This window comes from Asterias amurensis, chromosome 4 (genome assembly GCF_032118995.1).
Source record: "Asterias amurensis chromosome 4, ASM3211899v1".
Lineage (NCBI taxonomy): Eukaryota > Metazoa > Echinodermata > Asteroidea > Forcipulatida > Asteriidae > Asterias > Asterias amurensis.
The window spans coordinates 14,207,349-14,229,676 of NC_092651.1; the positions used below are offsets into that span (position 1 = coordinate 14,207,349).

The window sequence follows — 22,328 nt, forward strand, 5'->3', positions numbered from 1 at the left end:
ATGTAAGTTTGGATGGTTCAGGTTGAGTAAGATTCAGGCCATTCTTGGTTTAAGTGCAAGGCGAGCACTTTTACAAAGTTGTTTACCGGGGCCCAATTTCAGAACGCTGCCTAAGCAGAAAAAATTGTTCCTACATCTATGCGAAATTTCTGCTAAGCAACAATGAGGAGGATACCAGTCACAAATGGTTGGGACTTTGCTTGTCCCAGTGCGCATTATCGGCATGCAAAGGATTGTGGGTAAAATCCAAGTTCAAATGTGGCAAACTGATTTTGATACAATGTGGTACAAAAATATAAAACCTTACAAACGTGCACATGTAGAACGTATAAATTTTTCAGCATGGCAGCATCCATCTTGGCAGCTCGATTTTGTTTAACTGTACTCAGTTCCCCAGGATGCTTTGCAGTATATTTTAAATGTGATGCTTGTGCAGATGGGCTATTACATTGCAGTTAAAAGAACCTATAGTTGTAACTTGTACCACACAATCTTGTATTTGATAAAATACTTTACTATTGTCATGGCGCATTTGGTAATGCCCTTTAATATTAATAGGGCCAAAAGAAAAAGAAAACATGGAAGGAGGAGGACCCTTTTTCCCTTTTTTTTCTCTACACAAAAATGGCCGTCCGACACATTTTAAAAGATTTTAAAGGCTGGGCTATTTTTCAAAAATTATTTGTTGTTGTCTGAGATCGTTAAAATGTATCCTTTATTTGTAAAATAGAAAAGGAAAAAAAAAGAGGTTGCCTCTAAAAAAGGAAGTGGGCGGGGACGCTATAAACATAAATTGTTTTTTTGTTTGCCCTTGCATCATTGAACTTGCAGAACTGAACAAATTTAGGAGCGCACTGAAAACTCATCTATTTAAAGTTGAATATTTTCACTGAAGGGTTATTAATTTTTAATTGTCAATAATCCATGTATTTTTTAACCTACTATTAATGCTTGCAATGTGTAACAATGTTTTGCATTTGAGATTTTAGACCTAATTGCTTTTTAATACTTTAGGATCTCTATTGATTAAGTTTGTTGTTGAATGTTTTTAAGAATGTTTACTCCCGTTGTTATAATTCAGTAATTTCTTATGTTTTAGTTTGTCTATTTTTCGATGTTCAGCGCCCTAGAGCATGTTTACACATGATTAGGGCACTATACAAGTTTTGGTATTATTATTATTATTTTTTATTGAACAAATCTCATGGTGAAGTGGCGTGTACAGTAGCAACATTGAGTTAGTGCGACACAGTGGTAATGATAGAGTGACCTCACCTACTAGCCTGAGTGAGGAGTGCATGAGATGTCATACCATCAAGGAAGTCATTTATCCGTCAGGGGAATAATGGGGGAAAATGCTTAAATTTGGGTAATTTGTGATTAAGTACTGGTTGTATAGGGTGGAGATGGTGAAGGAAAACAAAGTGACCCAATTCTGTTACACTGGATGCACTAGGAATGTACACGTTATGTATTTGTCTACAAACACTAAATGTACAGTAATCAGTATGTAATATCACCCAAGCCTAACCTTACACGTTCTTCAGGTGTATTCACATGGACACGTTATGTCACTGAAACTCATGCTGTACGGATATGTGTAAACATTTAAATACACTATGTACTGAACAGTGTATGTGAATTGATGCTGAAAATTCAAGCTTGAATGTTGCTTTTACAATGTATGCGTGCTCCATAATTTCTTTGCTGTTAAAGACAGACATATTGAGTACATTAAATTATTACTACATTTTTCATTGTACAACAAATAATGTAACAAATAATGTCACATATATGCATTATTTTAATTATTTTTGAGTACAAGCGAGCATGTGTAGCCCCATAAAATTGGCTATCACTACTAGGCCTATGTAATATTTCTTATGTGTAATGTATAATAAGTATGTAAGTGCACTTAAGGTACATGTGTGGATACTTTATGGACGTTTTATGTGAGCGTAAGTGACACGCTGGAGACCTCGCTAAATTCAACGAAAGTGCCCAAGACTGCGTTCAGTTTTAGCTGAAACACTACATCTACAATATTATGTGTGGACATGATATTGAAGAAGTAGTATGATAATAAATGCATTTTCGCGTACACACACTGCTGAACTGGTTTTTTTTTTAAGCCACTCTTGTACACATTTCTTGCACAATTGTGTAAGTAATGCTGTGCAGGGCGTTCACAAATGTGAACGCCCTGAATGTATTCTTGCTTGCTTGGTGGTTTTACCTCATTGCTGAAATATTGTGGCAATTCTTGCACGTACTGTACAACTAGAAAAGAATGGACTTACACCATGCAAATAATCCATGTATAGTGTACACATGTACACTCCATGTAAGGCCGAATAAAAAAGGAAACATGTTTAGCGTCCCCACCCGCTTCCTTTTTAGAGGCCGCCTCCTTTTTTATTTTATTTTTTATTTTATTTTTTTATGCACATTTAAAAACAATTTTTTTATTTAAATGATTTGTTTGATTTATTTATGAAAAAAGGGTTATTTTAAACGATCTCAGCTAAAACAATCTGAATGTCTTGTCTGAATGTCTTCACCAAAATGTTTCATTTATGTATTGTGTGTTTGAGCAGTAGAAAAAACAATGGGTATTTGACATTTCAAAAAGAATGGCGGCCATCTTGAAATAAAAAATTAAAATAAAAAGCCCCTCCTCCCTTTTTTTGAGAAACCCGGACGCTAAACATGTTTCTTTTTTTACTCGGCCTAATGTGATTGTTGTGTTCATGCATGAATGTTGTTTATTTGCCGTGGTAGAATGATGAATGAACAGCAGTCTGCCTTGGTAATGGGGCATGCATTTTCACCTGAAGGAACGAAGCAGGGAAAAACCACATCATTGATTTACAGAACTGAACTTGGTGTATTTCCACCTGAGATGGCACTGTGTGAGGAATGACTGCACTGTGCAATTTCCCTCTGCCCTCCCATTGAACCCTGATCTCCATTTTAGTGGCTGACGTTGATAGTGGTGAATACGACAATGCGGTGTTGGTTTGATTTTAATATTGAACCATCTTTAATATTATAGCGCCATTAGTTTCCTTGCATCACACTATGATGAAAAGCACTATGCAGTGTTGATATGATTCTGATATTAAGTATAAATTGAACCATATTATAGCACCATTAATGTAGTTTCCTTGCGTCACACTAAGGTGAAATGAACTATGCAATGTTCATATGATTTGGATACTAAAACTTGAGCCATCTTAAATATGATAGCGCCATTAGCTTCCTTGCGACACATTATGGTGAAATGAACTATGCAGTGTTCATATGATTTGGCTATAAGTTGAACTATCTTTAATATTATATAGCACCATTAGTTTCCTTGCGTCACGCTATGGTGAAATAAACTATGCAGTGTTCATATGATTTGGATAATATAAATTGAACCATCTTAAATATTATAGCGCCATTAGTTTCCTTGCGCCACACTATATCGTCGTACTGTCTGGGAACCTCTACATCCTGAGGGGTATAAAGGAGGGACAATTCACATTTATGAAAAGGACGTCTGCCATTCTTTAATCATCTTGAGTATGTTGTAAAGTGTGATGTGATTCTGCAATTCACCGTTTCACAGTTCAGTTCCATCAACTATTAGAAGCCCTTAAGAAATTAGGATTGATTATTATTATTATTTATTCAGCCATTTGAACTATACAAGACAATACAAAAATACTTCCAGATGGGCTAGGAGAAACAAAAGCAAATTAATTACTGTGGTCCATAGACCTGCCTCTCCTCATGTACATGTACACCTGCCTTCCCACATTTATGCAAGAATCTGCAGAGTTGCAGACTGCATATAATAAATGCTTTGCCCTCAGTCATTAGAACCATTTAAACAATTGAATTCAGATAAAAATGTGATGCCCAGCGGTAAAATCAGGAACTTCTGGCATGTATCGCATTAGAAGTGAAGCCTACCGTGACATCAGCCTTGATCTTAATGTGATGTGATGTATTGTTGAGAAATACATACTATTATTTATCACACAAGTGCCAGTGGATTATGGAAATATGTACACGTATATCTACTCCCATATCCAATGAATACAAAACGTACTTACTGTACAAACATGTATCATCAATACAGTTTTACTCTGAGAAGTGGGAGTGCCCAGCCGCCAACATGACCCAATTTTATTGCTCTGTTTTGGTTGTTAGTTTTGCATCTGGGATAATGAATATCATTTTGACATACCCTTACAGTGTGTATTAAAAGCAACGCAATACTCAGTATTTTCCTGAGCTCCTCGGGAAAAAACCCCACACAAGCAAATCACTTGGGTGGGATTCGAATCCATGACCTTTGCATTGCTAGAGCAGATGTCCTACCACTAGACCATTGAGCTAGCCAATTGGATTGGCTAGAGACAGTTTTAATCCTTAACAGCATGTACCGCAACGATTTAACATGTTTATTTTTGCATCGAGATAAAGAAAATAATTTGGTGTAACAAACAAAGTTACATTCTTTACCCCTGATGCAAAAACAATAATGATTAAAACACTTCTGCTGAGCACAAGTTAGCAGGAACCCAGTTGCAATAGTTTCATGTTACTCATGGTAATCTTATTTCTGCAAGCAAAATCGTTTCATGCTAAGCTACTTTACTTGCTATAAAAGTAGCTGAATGAAGTTTGGCCCCTGGCCTCTTGGTACCGCGTATGAACACAGTGTACTGAGACTATTTGAGTTTGGGGTATGCAGTGTTTTTACTATCAAAGCAAACAGGGATCTCACACGTTTACTTGTACTATACAAATATGGGATGCATGGAATACAATACAGCATAATATAATTACAAGATGAAATCTGGACTGTTCACACATTGTTGAATGGAAGGGTTTGAACAAGTGATTTTGATTCTACTGTTTTATATTCCCTCAAGTCATTCCCTCAAGTCCCTCATTAATTCATATATAATTCATAGTTACTATTTCCAAAATAAATTTTACACATTTTGATACAAATCCTGTATTAAAAACAGCTGATAAAGACATAGAAGGAGCTGTTAAAGACCGGTGAGCCAAAGGCATGTTGGTGCGCAAGCTTATGGGCGAGTGTAATGTGTAGCGCAATCAATACATGATACTTAATGTTATGAAGATCTATAAATATGTGTGAAGGTTAGCTGTGAAGCGTCCCGAGCGTCCTATATTTACATCTATCAATATACAAACGTTCTATATTATTATCAATATAGGACTGAGTATTAAATTGATGGGTGTTGGAACAGTCATGAAAAAATAAAGTATGACATGTTATGCATGTTCTTTACATTTGTAAATGACAAGGATCTATTCAGTTGTGTAGTTGGAACGATGAACAAGCGTCGTAGACACAGGGCTCCAATTAAGGGGGAAAATCCACTGGGCTTGTACATTAGGTTACAATATTGACTGGACCAGCATTTATTTTACAATGACCAGAATGTTATGAGATAGAGAACTTTCTACACAGTTTAAAATGTTCCGTTATTGTACTGTTTTTATTTGAACAAGCGCTAAGATAATATCGATGCTTCAATACTCTACAACTTTGAAAGATATTTAAAGATGTTATTACACAGTGAGGTACTTTTAATAATAAAATAGTATTCATAAATACCTCGGACAGTTTCACTATTCCTATTGGCGAAGACCGCGTCACGTGGGGGTGTTTAAACCGTTGATAATGACCAGTGTTTATAACCGATTGTGAGCGGAGACTCCACACTAGTCTTGATACAAGCCGTTTCTTGTTACGGGCGATGCAGGCGCTGTTGGTGAGTTAGCCGAGCTGTGTGTGAAAGGAAAACCAGCGAATATGCACCAAGACTATATGCGCATGTGCACGAACGGAAACGGAAAACACACGCGTACGGATGTCGTACATGTACATTCAACATGTATACTGAACATACCATGTAGGTGGAAACATACAGAGCTCAAGCACTCGGAAACGGATTAGTTTTACAGAGTTTCTTTCTTTATTACGCCTTTTAACCAAAAAGATTTTTATGAATGGGAATCAAAATGTGTTAAACCCACCGAGGCCTGGTTCTTGATAATTTACCTCGACTTCGTCTCGGTAAAATTATCAAGGACCAGGCCTCGTTTGGATTAAACCACTAGTTGAAAACGTCTTCACCACACATTGATTCCCTTAGTAAAAGTTCTTAAATATAGTACTTCACACAATTGAAAAACACACAAACTTGTCCTGTCATGAGTCTAGCAGCCTAAGGTTGTAATCTCTGGCCTCAGGGCTGCTGTCCAGTGTTATTTTCGAGCCCTGAGACAGCATAGCAGATACTGAGTGGATTCATCCTATAATGAGGTTTTTATCTTTAAGCACCGAGTGGATATTACTTGAGTGTAGTTGATTGATGATCAAGTTGATGATGATGATGGCGATTCAGTTGGTTTGCTTTGGCATACATACACAAAGTATGTATAAAGTATGAGGTTTACACTTGGGCAGGATCCTTCTATTTTGAGTTGAATGAAGAAAAATTTACCAGAGTAGGATTTGAACTTGGGTCCTCTGGTTAATGTCCCGGCACTCCAACATTATATCCATCTATTCCTAATGTTGGTGGTCTCTCAATGTTGTCAATATGTTTAATCGGGGTTGCCAACTAGAAGCCAATCAACCTGTTAGCTGGGGATCACACCCACGTTTACGATGCAAGACAGGAAAGCAAGACAGAAAAGCGGCAGAACAGTGATCACTTTAAGGTCTGCTCCTTTTCACATACAATGTACATGTACATGTACAAGGCCTTGATGCCCCCTTGAAATTAAATGTTCCGGTACCCAAAGAAAATTCTGTCTAAAGGCTGGTTTATAGTCGCGATGGTCTCGCGATGGAAACCTTGACATGCGATCCTAAAAAACACAGTTTACAGTCATCGGTGAGGCCTTTAAACTGTGTTTTTATGATCGTCGCGTCAAGACTTTCATCAGGCAGGCGACCATCGTGTGACCATCGCACAACCGACTATAAACCAGTCTATAAAGATGCTCTTTACTAAGAAAGAGGTACGTACATGTATACTTGTCCTAATGTCCTTACTATTTACCTTCAGGGCATCTTTATAACAAGTAAGCTTTCGAATAGGGAAAAATGGTCATGAAATTATCACTTCTGCACTCCAAAGTTGTCCCTCTCCATTGACTTCAATGAAGCATTGTGCTAAGTCAACCTTTCTCAGAGGATAGGCCTATCTGTCTACAACTAAATAATTTTCTTTCCCATCAGATAGTCAGAATCTAACGCTAAAAAAGATATACAGTGTAGTTCCAATTACTTGTATCATTCAAGTTTGAAACTCATCTAGCATGAGGAAAAAAAAACTACAAGTCTGTAGTTACATTGTTAGTGAATGTGTCCCACATTCTTAATGCATGAACACAATAAGAAAGAAATGTACTTTGTCCTTTGGAGTCAAGAAATGCGAGAGTACAAAAGAAGAGGTCCTTCTCAGACGTCATCGGTTTTCCAACATGGGAGATATTTGCCTGAGAGTGACCTTTACAAGACCTAATTTATTCAGTATGATTTATGAAGGAGTTCATATTACATACATAGTACGGTCAGCGTGTGTACAGCAACAATGCCGCTAGCTGACTCATTCTGAATATAAAGCCAGGCAGTTTAAGTGTGCTGCCCGACTACAAACTTGTCTCCATCTAACTGCCCTGCTTAAAAGTGTCTGCCAATTAAAGCATGGATTCAATTCGGGATTAAAGCCGGCTTCTTGTCTACAACATTGTGTCTTGATCGTGAACATTCACCAACATGTACAGTTGTGTTCTCTTTAACAGCATGGTGAAGCAAGTACAATCGTGCACGTACAACGCTAGCTTTTGGAAAATATCATATTATTCAGTTTATTACAATAAGCAAATCCATCTATCAAATCGTTGCGATACCCGTTGCTACATAAATTTGAAATGCTTCTAGCTACTGGGCAATCTCGGTGGTCTAGTTGGTAAAACACTGCTCTAGAATAGCAAAGGTTGTGGGTTCAAATCCAACCCTATGGGTTATTTTTTTTCTTCACAGAACTCAGGAAAGTACTGAGTATACAATGTACAGTGCTAATACACATCGGTGTATGGGTAAACCAAAATTAAAATTTTTTATCCACGATGCAAATTTCCATCTATTAAACAAGCCAATTGTCTTAAGTTTTTGCAGTCTTGCTCACATTTTGAGAAAACTGGATTACCTTCAGGTCAAATTTTACATTAGTCCACTTCAATAAACCACGTCTAGGATCATTCCGACTGGCACAAACAACTATCACAGTCCCATATGGAACAACACTGCACGTGCTCATAATGTTAACTAGTAACATGTCAATGTCTTGGCCCAATTTTATGGAGCTGCTAAATGCATAAAAAGTAGCTTTGCACAAGAAAACTATGCTTAGCAGAATAAGGTTACCAGCCAAAAGACCATGCCACATGTACGTTTTGTGACTGCAGAAAAATGTTAAGCAGTATTGTCTGCTCTGTAAAATCGTGCCCTAGACTCCCCTATCGCATCGTGCTTCAAAGATTCTTGATCTTAAACTATGACAGTAAGCTGTTTTTACTCTTGAGCTGGCAATTATTGACACAGTCACACACAAACCTATAGATGCAAGATTTGGGACAAATGATAAAAACCTTCATACCCAACAACTACATTGATGAACATGTAAAGCACCAACATGATTACAGTTCAATCTTTGTGTATAATAGACCAATCCATTAGGCTTCGCCCATGGCGCACGTGTGAGCAAGAACACGTGAGCCTCTCCATGCCATTCTGCACAACTCTGCCGTGTGCGCCAAGCATACATGTATGCGCACGCGTGTCGGACCTTATTTTGTCAGACCTTTGGTCATTTGCAATGGGTTGTGATTGGTCAATACGTAATGGGGCGAAGCTTAATGGATTGGTCTATTATGTCAAAGACCTACATTTACTATAGCACTCAAGGCCGAGTCACACTGCAGCGATAAAACGATAACGCTAGCAAAGCAAAGAGAACGCATTCTATTGGTTGAATTGCTCCACACAGAATACGTCTACGCTCATTCAACCAATCAAGGGCGTGCATTGTTAACGTTGTCGTTCTCGTTATCGAGGCCTTTGTGACCGGGCCTTTACTGCCTGTTACATACTAACTCCCTTCCTACTCCCTGTTATACACAAAAAGCCTTGTGGGTGCAGACATGTTTCACGTGTATGTGTGCGTGACAACAGAACGGTTTTAATTTCAAGAACTTTTTGGACAGTGAGATGTTTTGCATTAGGCACGCTCTGCTAATGCGCGTAATCACCCATGATAAATCTTATTTGGGCCTGAGATTGCCTGTGTGTTACTGCACTGTTCTGTGTGGGGCTATTAAAGCTATCAAATGATAAATGATCGTAGTGCTTTTTACTCGACAAGTTCATTTGTTGTCAGTGGGGAGCAAAATCTGCTTTACAAAAGATGGCACAAGAAGACATTTATTTTGAAAAGTCACCACACCGTTGTACAGACAAATGGCAGGAGTATGAGCGTTGTAAAATCGGCTCCCTGTCGCAAAAGGGTGGGTATCGTGTACATGTACATTGTAGCTCACAGTCTCGTACTTACATTAACAAACTGTGCATTAACACTAAAAAAAAAATGTCATTCGATGACGCATAGAAAAGAATAATCGCACTAATATGCAAATAGCTGTACAAATGTCCAGCTTTTACAGGTGTGTATGCAAACGTGGATTAGATGACAATGCTGTCAATCTTTATGGTTTAGTGAACTCATTATCATAAAATTATTATTTGCACTGGGACATCATCTTCAATGTGATTATTTTTCTAAAGTGATGGTACATTTTATAACATACCTCACAAACAATTTTTGAGTGGTTATTTAAATATTTAAAATGAGCTTTCAGTACTTAACATAAGAAAATTAATTTGTTTTTTTCATTCACTCATGCTATAATTGTTCATGCATAGTGCTGGTTGAGTTTTGCACCAAGATTCTTCCACAAAGAGTTGATGTACAGTATTGTAGTGGATTAAAGATCTGTCTGCTGGGCTTGTACATGTACAATGTATAGTAAAAGCTGGCCTTATTCACAAGATTTGGTCTATTTCTTCCTTGTTGGTGAAGTGTTGGGATCAACGTTCAAACCTCTTTCCCGCTGTAGACCTACATTATAGCCTGCCTCTGTTCTTCTTACAGATAAACCAACGGTTCTTTTCAGAACCACCCCCAACTCATTAGAGATAGTCATTACATGGTATTACCGCAAACCTTTCTATATCGTATTTCCACCATGCAAAGTTTAAAATCCTACTTAAATATTTTCTTGGTAAATGTGCCACCAGTGTGTCTGACCTAGTTCCACCTATCAGAGTTTTTGAGCGTGAAACCAGAGTTTCTGCTTCTTCTCACCCATGCACTCTTGATCTGCTGAGATGTAGAACAAGGAGCTATTCCAACAGCTTTATTCCTGACTGCATCTCTTTGGAACTTCTTGCCTGGTGCATGTTTCCCTTCATCCTACAATCTGGAAGTCCTGTTTTAAGAGGAATATCAATTTATACATGTACCTTCAGCTCACCTGACGTCTTTCCAATAATTTTTTATTCTTGTGGCACATAACCAAGAGTGGCTTTACGGCTTGTTAGGGGCGAGCTTGAAATAAAAATAAAAATTCCCAATTTCATTCCATGTACAGACTATGGATTTGTGTCAAAAGTGAAACAATCAAAGGCGCTAAGTTTAGCGCTCAATACTTGTATTTGACTTCGAAAGGATCAGATGGACAATGGGTGAGAAAAGTCCTGTAACACTAAACCATGCGCTTAAGAAAAGAAGAAAAAACACCAGACACCAGAGGTCAATTTCATAGAGCTGCTTTTAAAAGCAAAAAATATTGATTAACAATTTCCTGATAAGCAGAAATGAGCAGGACTCAGTGACAAATGGTAGGCGTTACATGGTAGTTTGGCTGGTAATCTTACTCGGGATAGCTAAATTATTGTTGTACTTTTTCTGCTTAGCAGCTCTCTGAAATTAGGCCCCGGTGAAGATCTATTGGTTATAAATAGATGGTGGAGTAAGGGAATATTATGTCTATGTGACCAGGTAGTTTCGGTCAGTATGGCCGTGATAAGATCAGTATGACAGAAGAGCGGACGCAGTGAGTCAGAGGTGACATTTATACGTCCACATGTGGTGACATATCACTAGCCTTTAAGCCTGTAGTTTGGTTACCAGACAGAGAATGAGCTTTTGACTGTTATGCTTATAATGTAATTTATATGGGATGAAAATGAGGCTTGGGGGGAAAATAGACAAAGCCCAATAATTTGCAGTTTGAGTTTAGGCCATGTGTTACATCCTACCATTAATGCCATTAGACCCGTAATGGCACTTGGCTATCATCGTTTATAAACTGGGAATACATTGTGTGATAGTTGCCTGAATCTCTGTATTAGTGTTTGTAACCAAAGGGGGTACCATGATGAAGGCATTTGCCTTCACCCCACATGCACCCTTAGTGTTACGTCCAAACTTATGGATCCTGCTGAGTCAACCAGCGTAAACGTAAACACTAGCTTTAGAGATCATTTAGATTGGTAGAGGAAATGTTTGTGCAAACACTCTGTGTTATCTTAGAACTTTTACAAAGAACATAAAACTCAAAACTTTGTCATAAACCAGCTGAGCTTTTGAAATTGGTCCCATGAAATGTAAGATAAATTTAGAGTATGAGTCAAAAGTGGACACTGACACCCAAAAAAGTCACAGATGTACATGTAAGAAAGTATTAGTTGGAGCAGGCCTGATACTTAACGGAAGCTACAAAGGCGATTGCCTCCATGCCCCCTGGTTATTGCCTTGGTGCCCTTGAAATCCTTTTAGAAGAAATGTACGCTTTTGTCTTACGGTGCCCTTTACTAAGGAGAAAGTGCCTTGGTGCCCTTGCCTTTCCAAAGATGAAGCATACATGCCTGAGTTTGGTAAATACACGTACCCTTTATACTACTTCTTAACAATCAATAATTTGTTTGTCTTTCTCCATTTCCCTGCAGAAGGAGATTAGTCCAGACTCTGTACGATTCCAGCCACCCAACATCGAGCTCCAGGGCAATGCGTCAGCCTTTAGTATCTACGCCACGGTACGGGAGTACGTGCTGGAGAGGGACATGATGGAGCGGGCGCTTATCCTGATACGGGCTAACTCTGCTGCTAGTAAGAGCGACGAGGCGGGACACGAAGATGAAGACATCGGCAAGATGGAAGACGCTTTCCGGTTACCAAAGGTTATTATTCTGTTATTGTTGATATCTTTCTGCTAATAAAACCAAGAAGTCCTTAAAAGTGTCTTGGATTTAACACTTGGCATGAAGTTTGAAGATACTTGTGAAGAGAGATGTTAAGGGCCCAATTTCATGAAGCTGTAGGGCGCCCTCAACTACATGTAGAGTTCAGCAGCAGGTTCTTCATTGGCCCATTCTGTCTAACTTAATTCTGTCTACCACGTAAACACAGTTTTCTATTGTTTCATTATAAATTTACCTTCGAGATGGCATCATGGTGACGTCAATGCATAAAGTCTTTTCGATCAAGTTTTCTACACATGTGCTAAGAAAATGAAAATGTAAACTTTCAATTTTACGCTCATGTAATGCCCGGCTCATACTTCCTCCAAATGTGAATGTGATACAAAATTTGACGTCATAAATTTGCAACGAATAATTCGCAACAGCTGAAATGTGTTCAACTCCTGCGAAACGTTTGCTGCAAATGCAGCCATGTGACGTCAAAATTCGCTTTGCATTCGCAGGAAGTATGAATCTGGCTGTAGACTGCTTTAGGCAGAAGTGGTAGAAAGTTACAAGTAAATGCATTCATCTTAAGCCATTTGTTGTTCATGGAGTGTTTCATGAATCTTTTTTTTGATTACAACAGTTCCCTAGAATAGATACATGTACATACATGTACACATGTTGGTTTGGATTTGAATTTCTCTCTAAATAAACACAGTCTACATTTGCAAAACCTAGATATGTAGAATGTTTAAAGGAATGCCCGATACATGACGTACATTTATATTGATCTTGTTCAGCTATTCAAGCTCTATGTCCGATATTTCTTCTATGTTTTCCCACAGGTGGTTGGTATTGGATTACGGAGTGTGTTTGTTCTGATCCGAGATACCCACAGCTCCCATCCGATGTTGTGCGCTAGGGCACTTCAAGCTCTCTTGGATATGCTACAGGGACAGACGCCCGAGGGGCTAGCCAAGGAGCCAGATGATATGATCGGTAATTTAGATAAATATTAAGTATTGTTTTAAGCTTTGCAGGGTGTAGATAAAAAAGAAGAAACTATAAATAAATAGTGAACTTGTGGGTACAACCATGTTTAAATCTCTTTTGTGGGAGGGTTTGGTCTCGACATTTCGAACATTATACTCTGATCGTCTTCAGGAGAAAAGAAGACGAGCAGAGTATACTGTTTGGAACAATGAGACCACACCGGCTTCTTTCAGAGCCAACACTCCCACAAAAGAGATTTACACATGGTTGTCCCCACAAGTTTACTACTTATTTATAGTTTCTTCCTAGATAAATATTACTCGCCATCCGTAAAACTTTAGGGCGCTTACTTCCTACTGATTGCCAAGCTTCAAATCGTACTCGAAAATGTTCATTGAAAAACTCCCTAGAAAAAGAAAATAAACCTAAATGCATGCATCTATTCTTTAATTTATTGTACCCTTTCACAATCAAAAAGGTCAGCAGAGATAATGCCACTGGGATTTACGTTGAGCTAGAATCCAGAAATAAGAGGGGTGTGGCGGGAAATCAACAAGAAAGGCTTGAATGTAATTTCCTCACCTGATAACCTTTTCCTTAATCAAAAGCTTATTGAAATAAAAGCTCTGAAAACAAAAATAAGCTGAGCCCCTTGCAATCGCACTCCTGCACACTGCTTAACCTTAAATGAGCATGGCAATGCATTGTACTCCTCATAGGCACTGGACCGTTTGGTATTTACTCAAAATAGTTGATAGCATACAAACTCATTTGGTAATGAGCAATGGAGAGCTGTTGATAGTAAGAAACATTGTGAGAAATGGCTCCCTTTGAAGTAACATAGGATTTGAGAAAAGGGTAATTTGTCACTCAACTATTATTAAAATACTTTTATTAGGCTTCTGTAGGCACACAAAAATGTGCAACAAGGGTGTTTTTCGTTATTCTCTTGCAACTTCGATGACCATTTGAGTCAAAATTTTCTAAGATTGGTTATTTTATGCATATGTTGGGATACTCCAAGTAAGAATATTGGTCCTTGACAATTACCCAAGGTGTCCAGTGTCTTTAAACTTTATAGTGGATTTAGAACATTTTGAAGAAAATCAAGTCGCTTACAATATCTTCAGCGATCAGCTGGTTCACCCACTAGTACACCCACGTGGTGTTAGGTTCAAGAATGCTTCAGATTTTTGTAAATCTGGGTCAAGTCTGATTCAGATCTCAAGCCATTTGCCAAATTGTCTGTCTGCGCTTTACAGCACACCGGTTGCCGGATCTCTATTTATTTGTGTATAATTCTGCAAGTTGCTGCTTTGGTTAATATTTTACCTTTTAAGGGTGGGTGAGGGATGAGGGTGGGGTTCAAATTTAAAGTACCACAGTTAAGATTTCATGTACATGTTCATCTTCATTTTGTGTAAAAATCTGCAATTTACAACTTTGGGTGATAACTTTTTTAAGGGGTGGGTGGGGGGAAGCTGGAGGTTGGGGTAATTTGAGTACATGTACTGTGGTTTAATAACTTCGCATGAAACATTAAAAATTACACAGACTTTTACAGTAAACTGGCTGAGGGCTTTCGGTTCAAAAAGGTATTCTTTGCCTGTAAGATGTAATTGGCTTATAAACATTCCCCCAATTTCTGACTATGCTTATTGAAAAGTATGAGCAGAGGGAACATTTATTTTATATTTATTATTAAATCACAGTTGGAATCACTTCTCCTTAAAAACTGTTTCGTCAATTTTTTTTTAAACAAAGCTTTGAACAAGCCTGATCCTTCACGGAGGTAATGAAGGCGCTTGCCTCCATGCCCTCTGGTCATTGCCTTGGTGTCCTTGAAATGCTCCGGTAGAAACTTACAGTTTCTTCATAGGGTGCCCTTTACCAAGCAGAAAATAATGCCTTGGTGCATTTTTTTCCCATCAGAGTTGGAGTCACTTCTCCTGAAACCATTTCCTAAAAATTCACCTCTACTTTTTAAAACAAAGCTTTGAACAATTCCCTTCCAGATTCTTTGTTTGAGTTGCTGTTAGACCTGTCGATCGACCACAGATTGGAGAGCCAAGAGCCCCCAGGCACTCAGTCCATCTCCTCCTTGAGCTGTGCCTGCCTACTCAGTCTCATCATTGCCAGCGGCAATACAGGCAAGATGCTGTCTGGGATCGCTGCAATCCTTATGGGTACTGGCAGGCTCTCCCAACAAGCATTCAAGGTTAGTCAAGTCATTAAAGCCGAGGTTATTTATTTATTTATTTATTTTAATTCTTCGGACAAGCAAAACAATAAAACAAGCACAGGCCGTCCAGGGAAGGGCAAAAGTAAAAAAAAACTGTCATCAAAAAAGATGTGCCCTCCCAGACCTAGCTCATAAAAAAACCCACATTTATATACTGTACATTAAACATTCTAAAATTGCAGTAAAAATTTAAGCAAAAGATGGCAGGTTGTGCTTGTGCCTTTGCGTGCTTAATAAGCCTGGGCGACTTTTACTACTAGACTAGTCCCACCTCAAATATGTGCGACTTTGACACTAGTCGCAACTAATTTTTAATTCCCAATATGCATATCGGCATATTGTTTGCCGCAGGCGCAATATAGTTAAATTCGTGCTGAAAGAATTGAAGGATTGTGTCATTGATGTCTGATTGTGTTTCGTTTGTAAATTATGTTGTTGTTATAAACAGAGTAGTTTAATAGTCACGACTCGACTAAGCAATCAATAGTCAAGACTTTGACACTAGTCGCACTAGTCGCCCAGTAAACTTCTCAGTACCTAATTCTTTTTATAATAAAAACAACTAGTTCTTACACAGTTCATTTTACAAATGCACTTTCCGTTGACTGCCCTGATGAATGGGCCGATTACATTCCTGTAAAAAAGATCCAAGCATATTTGCAATGCAGCTCTGGTAGACTTGGCAAAGAGGGGAAGTTAAGAGATGACCCAGTCGGGGTTCAGTTTCATTCTGTCTGATAAGGAAAATCCGATACACAATAGAATATTTCCAGAAGTAGAGGAAGTTCATCTTGCTTCATATTTCAATACCCAATTCTTCAGGTCCCTTCCATCCTGTCGGCTCTACAGCGCAGCGTGCTCGCTGTACTCCTCGGCAAAACCCACTTTCCTGATTGGCTGACGTCGGGAATCCCCAATCAATCGCAGCTCGACTCTTGGCAAGTCAAGGAAATCGATATAGGTGAGTGGCTTTTTATGTCTTGGGTTCCCTCTTTAGCCTCAAATAATTTCCTCCAGGAAGGCTGTAACAATGGCAGGTAAGGGGAAAGTCTGTGTTTATTTCGTAGTGCAGTCTTTCCTTGTGCTTCATCTGCTTCTGCTTGATACTGTGCAAACACCGCCAGTTGGCTGGTTATTATGCACAGATTTTTAATGTCACTTAAGCCAAAATAAACTAAATGAAGGCTGGGAGAAAGACCAGACCGGCGTGCTATTTATTTATTGATAACAAGTCGGTGTGCGTTTCTGCTATTGTACATGAGGAGCATGATGATGTTGGTGGAAGCATTATAGAAAGTCTAGAATAGCTTGGTAAGGACACGCCCTTGCTGTCGCCTCGGCATCTAGCTTGGTATGCCAAGTTTGAATTGTTATGTGGATGTGAAGTTGAAGCGAACTGCTATCTTTAGACATAAATCAGACTTGTATTTGTGTGCCAAAGACAACTGTACCCCATTGTACAAATAATGACGTCCAGGATAGTTTTTTATTATTATTTGCAATTACCAAGTTGTATATGAACTCATCAATATGCAATCAATCGATAGCTGACTTTTTTTGACTCAATTTCCTCAGGCTATGTTAAAACACTCCTTAGGCCAATGTCCGCTACTTAGGCTACAGCTTCGGCTACACATCTGCCTATTAATCAACACTGGCAGACTCGCTGATCTAGCTGTAGCTGTAGCCGAAGTAGCCATTTCGGACACGGCCTTACCGTGTTTATATCATGTGTTTAAACATGGCCACGTTTTTTTTTCTTGACCAATCAGAAGGAATTCAACAGTTCCAGGTATTTATGACTTTTAAGTAACAGCATTCCTTAAACTTTCTACTTTGTTGCAGATGCTTGCTGTGATAATAACAGTGCAATAGCCAGCGATGGTTCTTATCTCTACATACATACTGGCACTGGCCTGTATAAGATTGGCTCTGGATATTCCAGTACGATTAAGGTAAGATTGACGCTAACATTTCAACTTGCAAAGATCACACACTCAAGCATATCAAGATTTCGGCGTACACTCATGCGCATAAAAGGGACTAGGAGTTCCTCGCTCCTGACCTGACCTCATTGAGTGTTGTTCCTAGTAAGGAGCTGTTCAATAATTGGATCAAGATCAAGATCAGAGTACAAAGGCCATTTTTTATAAAGATAAAGTTTTGTCCATGTTCAACCTCCTTTGCCAAGGATGTTCAACCTCCTTTGCCAAGGTTGCAATGGTTAAAGGCACTGGACACCGTTGGTAATTGTCAAAGACCAGTATTCTCACTTAGTGTATCACAACATATTTATGAAATAACCAACTTGTGAAAATGTTGACTTAGTTGGTCATCACAGTTGTAAGGGAAAAGAGACAGAAAAAAATACCATTGTTGCACAAAATTGTGTGCTTTCAGATGCCTAATAAAAGGCTTCTAGCCTGAAGTCTTATATTTGATTGAGAAGTTACCTCTTTTCTTGTGAAAATACCATGACAGTTTTTTTCGGTTTTCTCAGCAAGCAGCACTGTATTCTGCTGAAACTTTAGCATGTGACTTTATTAGTAACTTTACAATCTTGGTTATAATTTGGTATGTAGCGTTGACAGAAACCAATACTCTACCTTTGAAGTGGCACAACCATTCAGTCACCAGCGTAGCGGTTATTTTTGTCCAAATAGTTGGGCGAGGAGAAGGTTAAAGTGTAACAAATTTCCAATGATGATTGAAATTTTATATCCCTGGGGGTTTTACGCAGGATGCACGTTTTGGGAAAAGTTTTTAAAATGTCACTTGATGACAACTTGTTACTAGAACAGATACATGTACCTGTCAGTTCTGAGAACAGTCTCTGCTTTCAGATTGTGGATGGGTGAACATTGTGATGAAAGCAGCTGTTTAAATTTATAAAAAAATACCGAAGGAAATTGTTAGAGTGTAGAGTGTCATGGCCGAGTGGGTAAGAGCATCAAATTCAAGTTCTGGTGATAATTCACCGGAGTGTGGGTTCGAATCCCGGTTGTGACACTTGTGTCCTTGAGCAAGATTCTTTACTAAAATTGCTTCTCTTCACCCAGGGGTATAAATTGGTACCTGCGAGGGAAGAGGTTGATATTGTGAATGAAAAAGCCTTTGGAGCGATATAAACTGTTGCCCAGGTTGTATACTCCCAAGGGAGCTGAGAAACATTAAAAAGGGATGTTATTGGCCCTATGACCAGGGCACTAATGTAAAGTGCATTGATACGGTTATTGTGAAATGCGCTATATAAGAATTGGTTATTTGGTTATTATTAAACGAGAGCATGTACAGTTTGAGCATCAAAACCAAGTTTGTCTACTTGTTTACTTGTAAGCTACTAATGTAGTACTTCAACATTGTAAATGCATTTTTGTCTTTAACTGATCTACATAATGTATGCCCAGTTCTGTCTGATTTCCTCAAAACATGCCAAATGTACTTGTTAAGTACATGTTTCCCCAGATCAAGATAACTTTAAAGTTTTTGTTGGTTTTATACAAGTTTGCTCCGTTTTAATTGTAGGGTCACATCTATGCGGTCAACAGAGATTTTCATCTTCATGAGCGAGGTTGGCTTGGGGTAGCGAGGGGGCAGCTTCTCTACAAACCTACCACGTTGGATCTCAGTGGGTCATCATCATCAGTCAACACGGTGGTCACAGTCAACACAGAAACCCTGGTGGAGACTGGATCAGTTGACATTCCTGCCACTGGTATGTCTGATTTATCAATGACTTATCAATCTTTTTCTAGCCTAGTGCAGTTGTGAGATGGACAAACTGTTGGAGTGGTTATGGACTTCATTGTGAAGGAGGGAAAAAATACTGGAAGCATGGAGCGAACTATTTTGATTTGAATAAAGCGTTGTGGTACCCGCTGCGAAAATAAAGGATTCAAACTACCTCTAGCTACGGGCAATCTTGGTGGTCTAGTTCGGAAGACACTGCTCTAGAATTGCAAAGGTCGTGGGTTCGCATCCAATCCGAGTTACATGTCTATATGCCTGTGATTTTTTCCCCACAGAACACGGGGAAGTACTGAGTGTACAGTGCTTACACACATCGGTGTAAGGGTAAAACCAAAATAGATATAGATCAAAATGCATCAGATGTATCAATTCAAAATTCATCCTGATTTAATTTGTCTCTTTAGGGAGCACCTCTGCATCTCTACTCTTCAGTGACGGTGAAAACTTTGGATGTGTATCAGCGTTAAATGATGTAAGTCCCTTAAGGGTGGAATACACAGTAATGGCTTTAAGTGATACCATATGAAAGACATCACCCATGACTAAGAGGCCCAAGAAGTTAAAGGCGCATTTGCATGGCAATGCGGCATTAAAACTGACCTTTTTATCTAACTAAATTACTTAAAAGTAAAATGTTTTTGTTAAACGCGATATCGATAGCTGCTGAAGGCCTCAAACTAAAAGTTGTTATTGCCATTAAATTTAAGAGTGATTACCTTACATGTACTTTCCCTTTAAATATCCTGTTGTAAAACAACAATAAACGCTTTCATAAGCCCAGAGAGGTTTGAAAAAGTGCTTTATCTTCGAGCAGGCTTGAATCCTTGATTCTAATTGGTGGATCCATAGCAACATGAGTGTATTATAAACATATTGCATGACCCACATCACACCCTGCGTATTGTGTATTCTAACTACGCGTATTGGGCTTCTGTGAGCTTTACGCAAGACGTAGGCCTACAGCTTATATAACAAGTTATTGTTGATTCAAAAGTGGCGCGTTTGCGCCAAATGCTGATCGTCACATGCGTTGCTTGAAGTGTGCTTGAAGACAAATCCGTTATCACCTGCTATCCGATATTGATATGATACGCAGAAGTGCTATAATTTTTGGCATTCCACTCGCTCTGGTTTGATAACTTATAGTATAAGAACCCAGTATTATTATTGTTATGATTTGTCATTCTAGGATTCCTTTGTAGTTCAGAGTTTCAACCCTCAGAGTTCACCGATGTCTAAGATTGGAGAACTCCCAGTGAAACTTGCCAGAAAATCATTACTCGCTTACGGCCCTTCAATGAACGGCAATGGAAAAGAGTCCAACACAGAGAAACAAGAGATTGGTAAGTATTGACAAAAATATCATTTGTTTGTTGCTTCTGGGCAAAGATAAGTAGATTCTTTAAAAGAATTCAAAGGATTGTATGTCTTTACTTTCAGGCAATACAAGTAAACATTTTAAGTAAAATTAAATCATATTGTTTGTTATCACTGAATGGAGTTATTAAGTCAGTCAAAAGGAAGTTTAATATAATTGATCAATGCGGGTGTTGGGGATAGTAATGGTATTGATATGATGACTATTGTGAATATACCATTTAACTACATGTATCTAGTTACCGAAGCGTCTTGAAGCCTCCCTGCTCTTTCATCATGATACTATGTACATGTAGTTGCAAATTAGTTTTTATGCCGAGGATTATTGTGAATAGACCATTTAACTATCTACATGTATGCAAAGGTTTGCAGTAACACTATGTAATGACTATCTCTAAATGAGTTGGGGGTGGTTCTGAAAAGAACTGTTGGTTTCAACTCTTGAGTTGAGTTGAAACCAACTCTTATTTCCACCATGCAAAGTTTCAAACCCTCCTTATCTACATGGTCTCTAAAGGGTTTCATGGTACTGTCTCACAGGGTAACCTTGGCCCAATTCCATGAAGCTGTTGAGCAGAAAATACTGCATGACAGATTTCTTTGTTAAGCAAAAAATGAGTGAGACACGAGTCACAACAATGTAAACTCATGTGATTTTGTCTGGTAACCCATTTCTGTTAAGCACTATATTCCTGTGCTTAGCAAGGTTTTTTGTGCTTACAGGCTTAATGAAAGTAGGCCAAGCTCTGTTCATTCCATTGATACAATGTGGTAATTTCTGTATGTTTTGACTGTGTAGAAACTGGAGTAAGCGATGAATGCATGTATATAGCAGCTGGTAAAGAATTCACTCTCATCCGGACTGTCTCTGGAAAGGTAAGCAGGAGCTTTAACAGATAATGGCAATTAAGTACACTCATAATGTGTATAATTTGTTAACACCCTTAGAATGACGTGCTTAAAACACTGTATACTGAGTATACTGAGTGCTTCCTGAGTTCGTTTTCCAAGAAGTTCTTTATCCCCGATGCAAAGCAAAAAAACTAGACACTATTGGTAATTACTCAAAATAAATGTTGCCATAAAAAGTTACTTGGTAGCGAGCAATGGATAGCTGTTGATAGTATAGAAACATATTGAGAAACGGCTCCCTCTAAAGTAACATAGTTTTTGAGAAAGAGGCAATTTCTTACTCAAATATTAAAAGACTTCAGGCAAAATATCTCTCTCATGACATACATGTACTCTGACTGTGTATCATTAAAAGCACAATCTTATCACCTATCTGCCGTACTGTCAGGCTAATAGGGCTTCATTACCAGAATTTATCATGATTTATAATACAATTCTCCCCCACCCCTAGATGCTGTTTGCAGGGAAAGCACAGAGTCTGGGCATCAAACAGAGTGCTCAAACTACCACCAAGTGGTCGGAGCTCCCTATCACGAAGTCGCCTAAGATTGTGCAATGCAGCGTTGGACACGATGGATACCATGCTGCCTTACTTGGGGATGATGGAAGTGTTTACTTTGCAGGGACGGCCAGGAAAGGGGAAGATGGTGACCAGGGTATGCATTAGAATTTGGAATTACCATTTTTGTTAAGCTCTGCAGG

The 22,328-nt window shown here is 38.6% G+C and overlaps 1 protein-coding gene across 2 annotated transcripts in view; it reads left to right on the plus strand.

Moving 5' to 3' along the window:
- The window catches only part of LOC139935669 (E3 ubiquitin-protein ligase MYCBP2-like), a 104,035-nt gene that overhangs the window by 18,166 nt on the left and 63,541 nt on the right, over positions 1-22,328 (plus strand). For both annotated transcript variants that reach the window (XM_071930178.1, XM_071930179.1), the window contains exons 3-12: positions 12,116-12,346; positions 13,198-13,351; positions 15,361-15,563; positions 16,410-16,548; positions 17,433-17,542; positions 19,113-19,302; positions 19,742-19,809; positions 20,527-20,680; positions 21,514-21,590; positions 22,078-22,282. In XM_071930178.1, the coding sequence (XP_071786279.1) occupies positions 12,116-12,346; positions 13,198-13,351; positions 15,361-15,563; positions 16,410-16,548; positions 17,433-17,542; positions 19,113-19,302; positions 19,742-19,809; positions 20,527-20,680; positions 21,514-21,590; positions 22,078-22,282 (1,531 nt within the window). The remainder of the gene's footprint in view (positions 1-12,115; positions 12,347-13,197; positions 13,352-15,360; positions 15,564-16,409; positions 16,549-17,432; positions 17,543-19,112; positions 19,303-19,741; positions 19,810-20,526; positions 20,681-21,513; positions 21,591-22,077; positions 22,283-22,328) is intronic.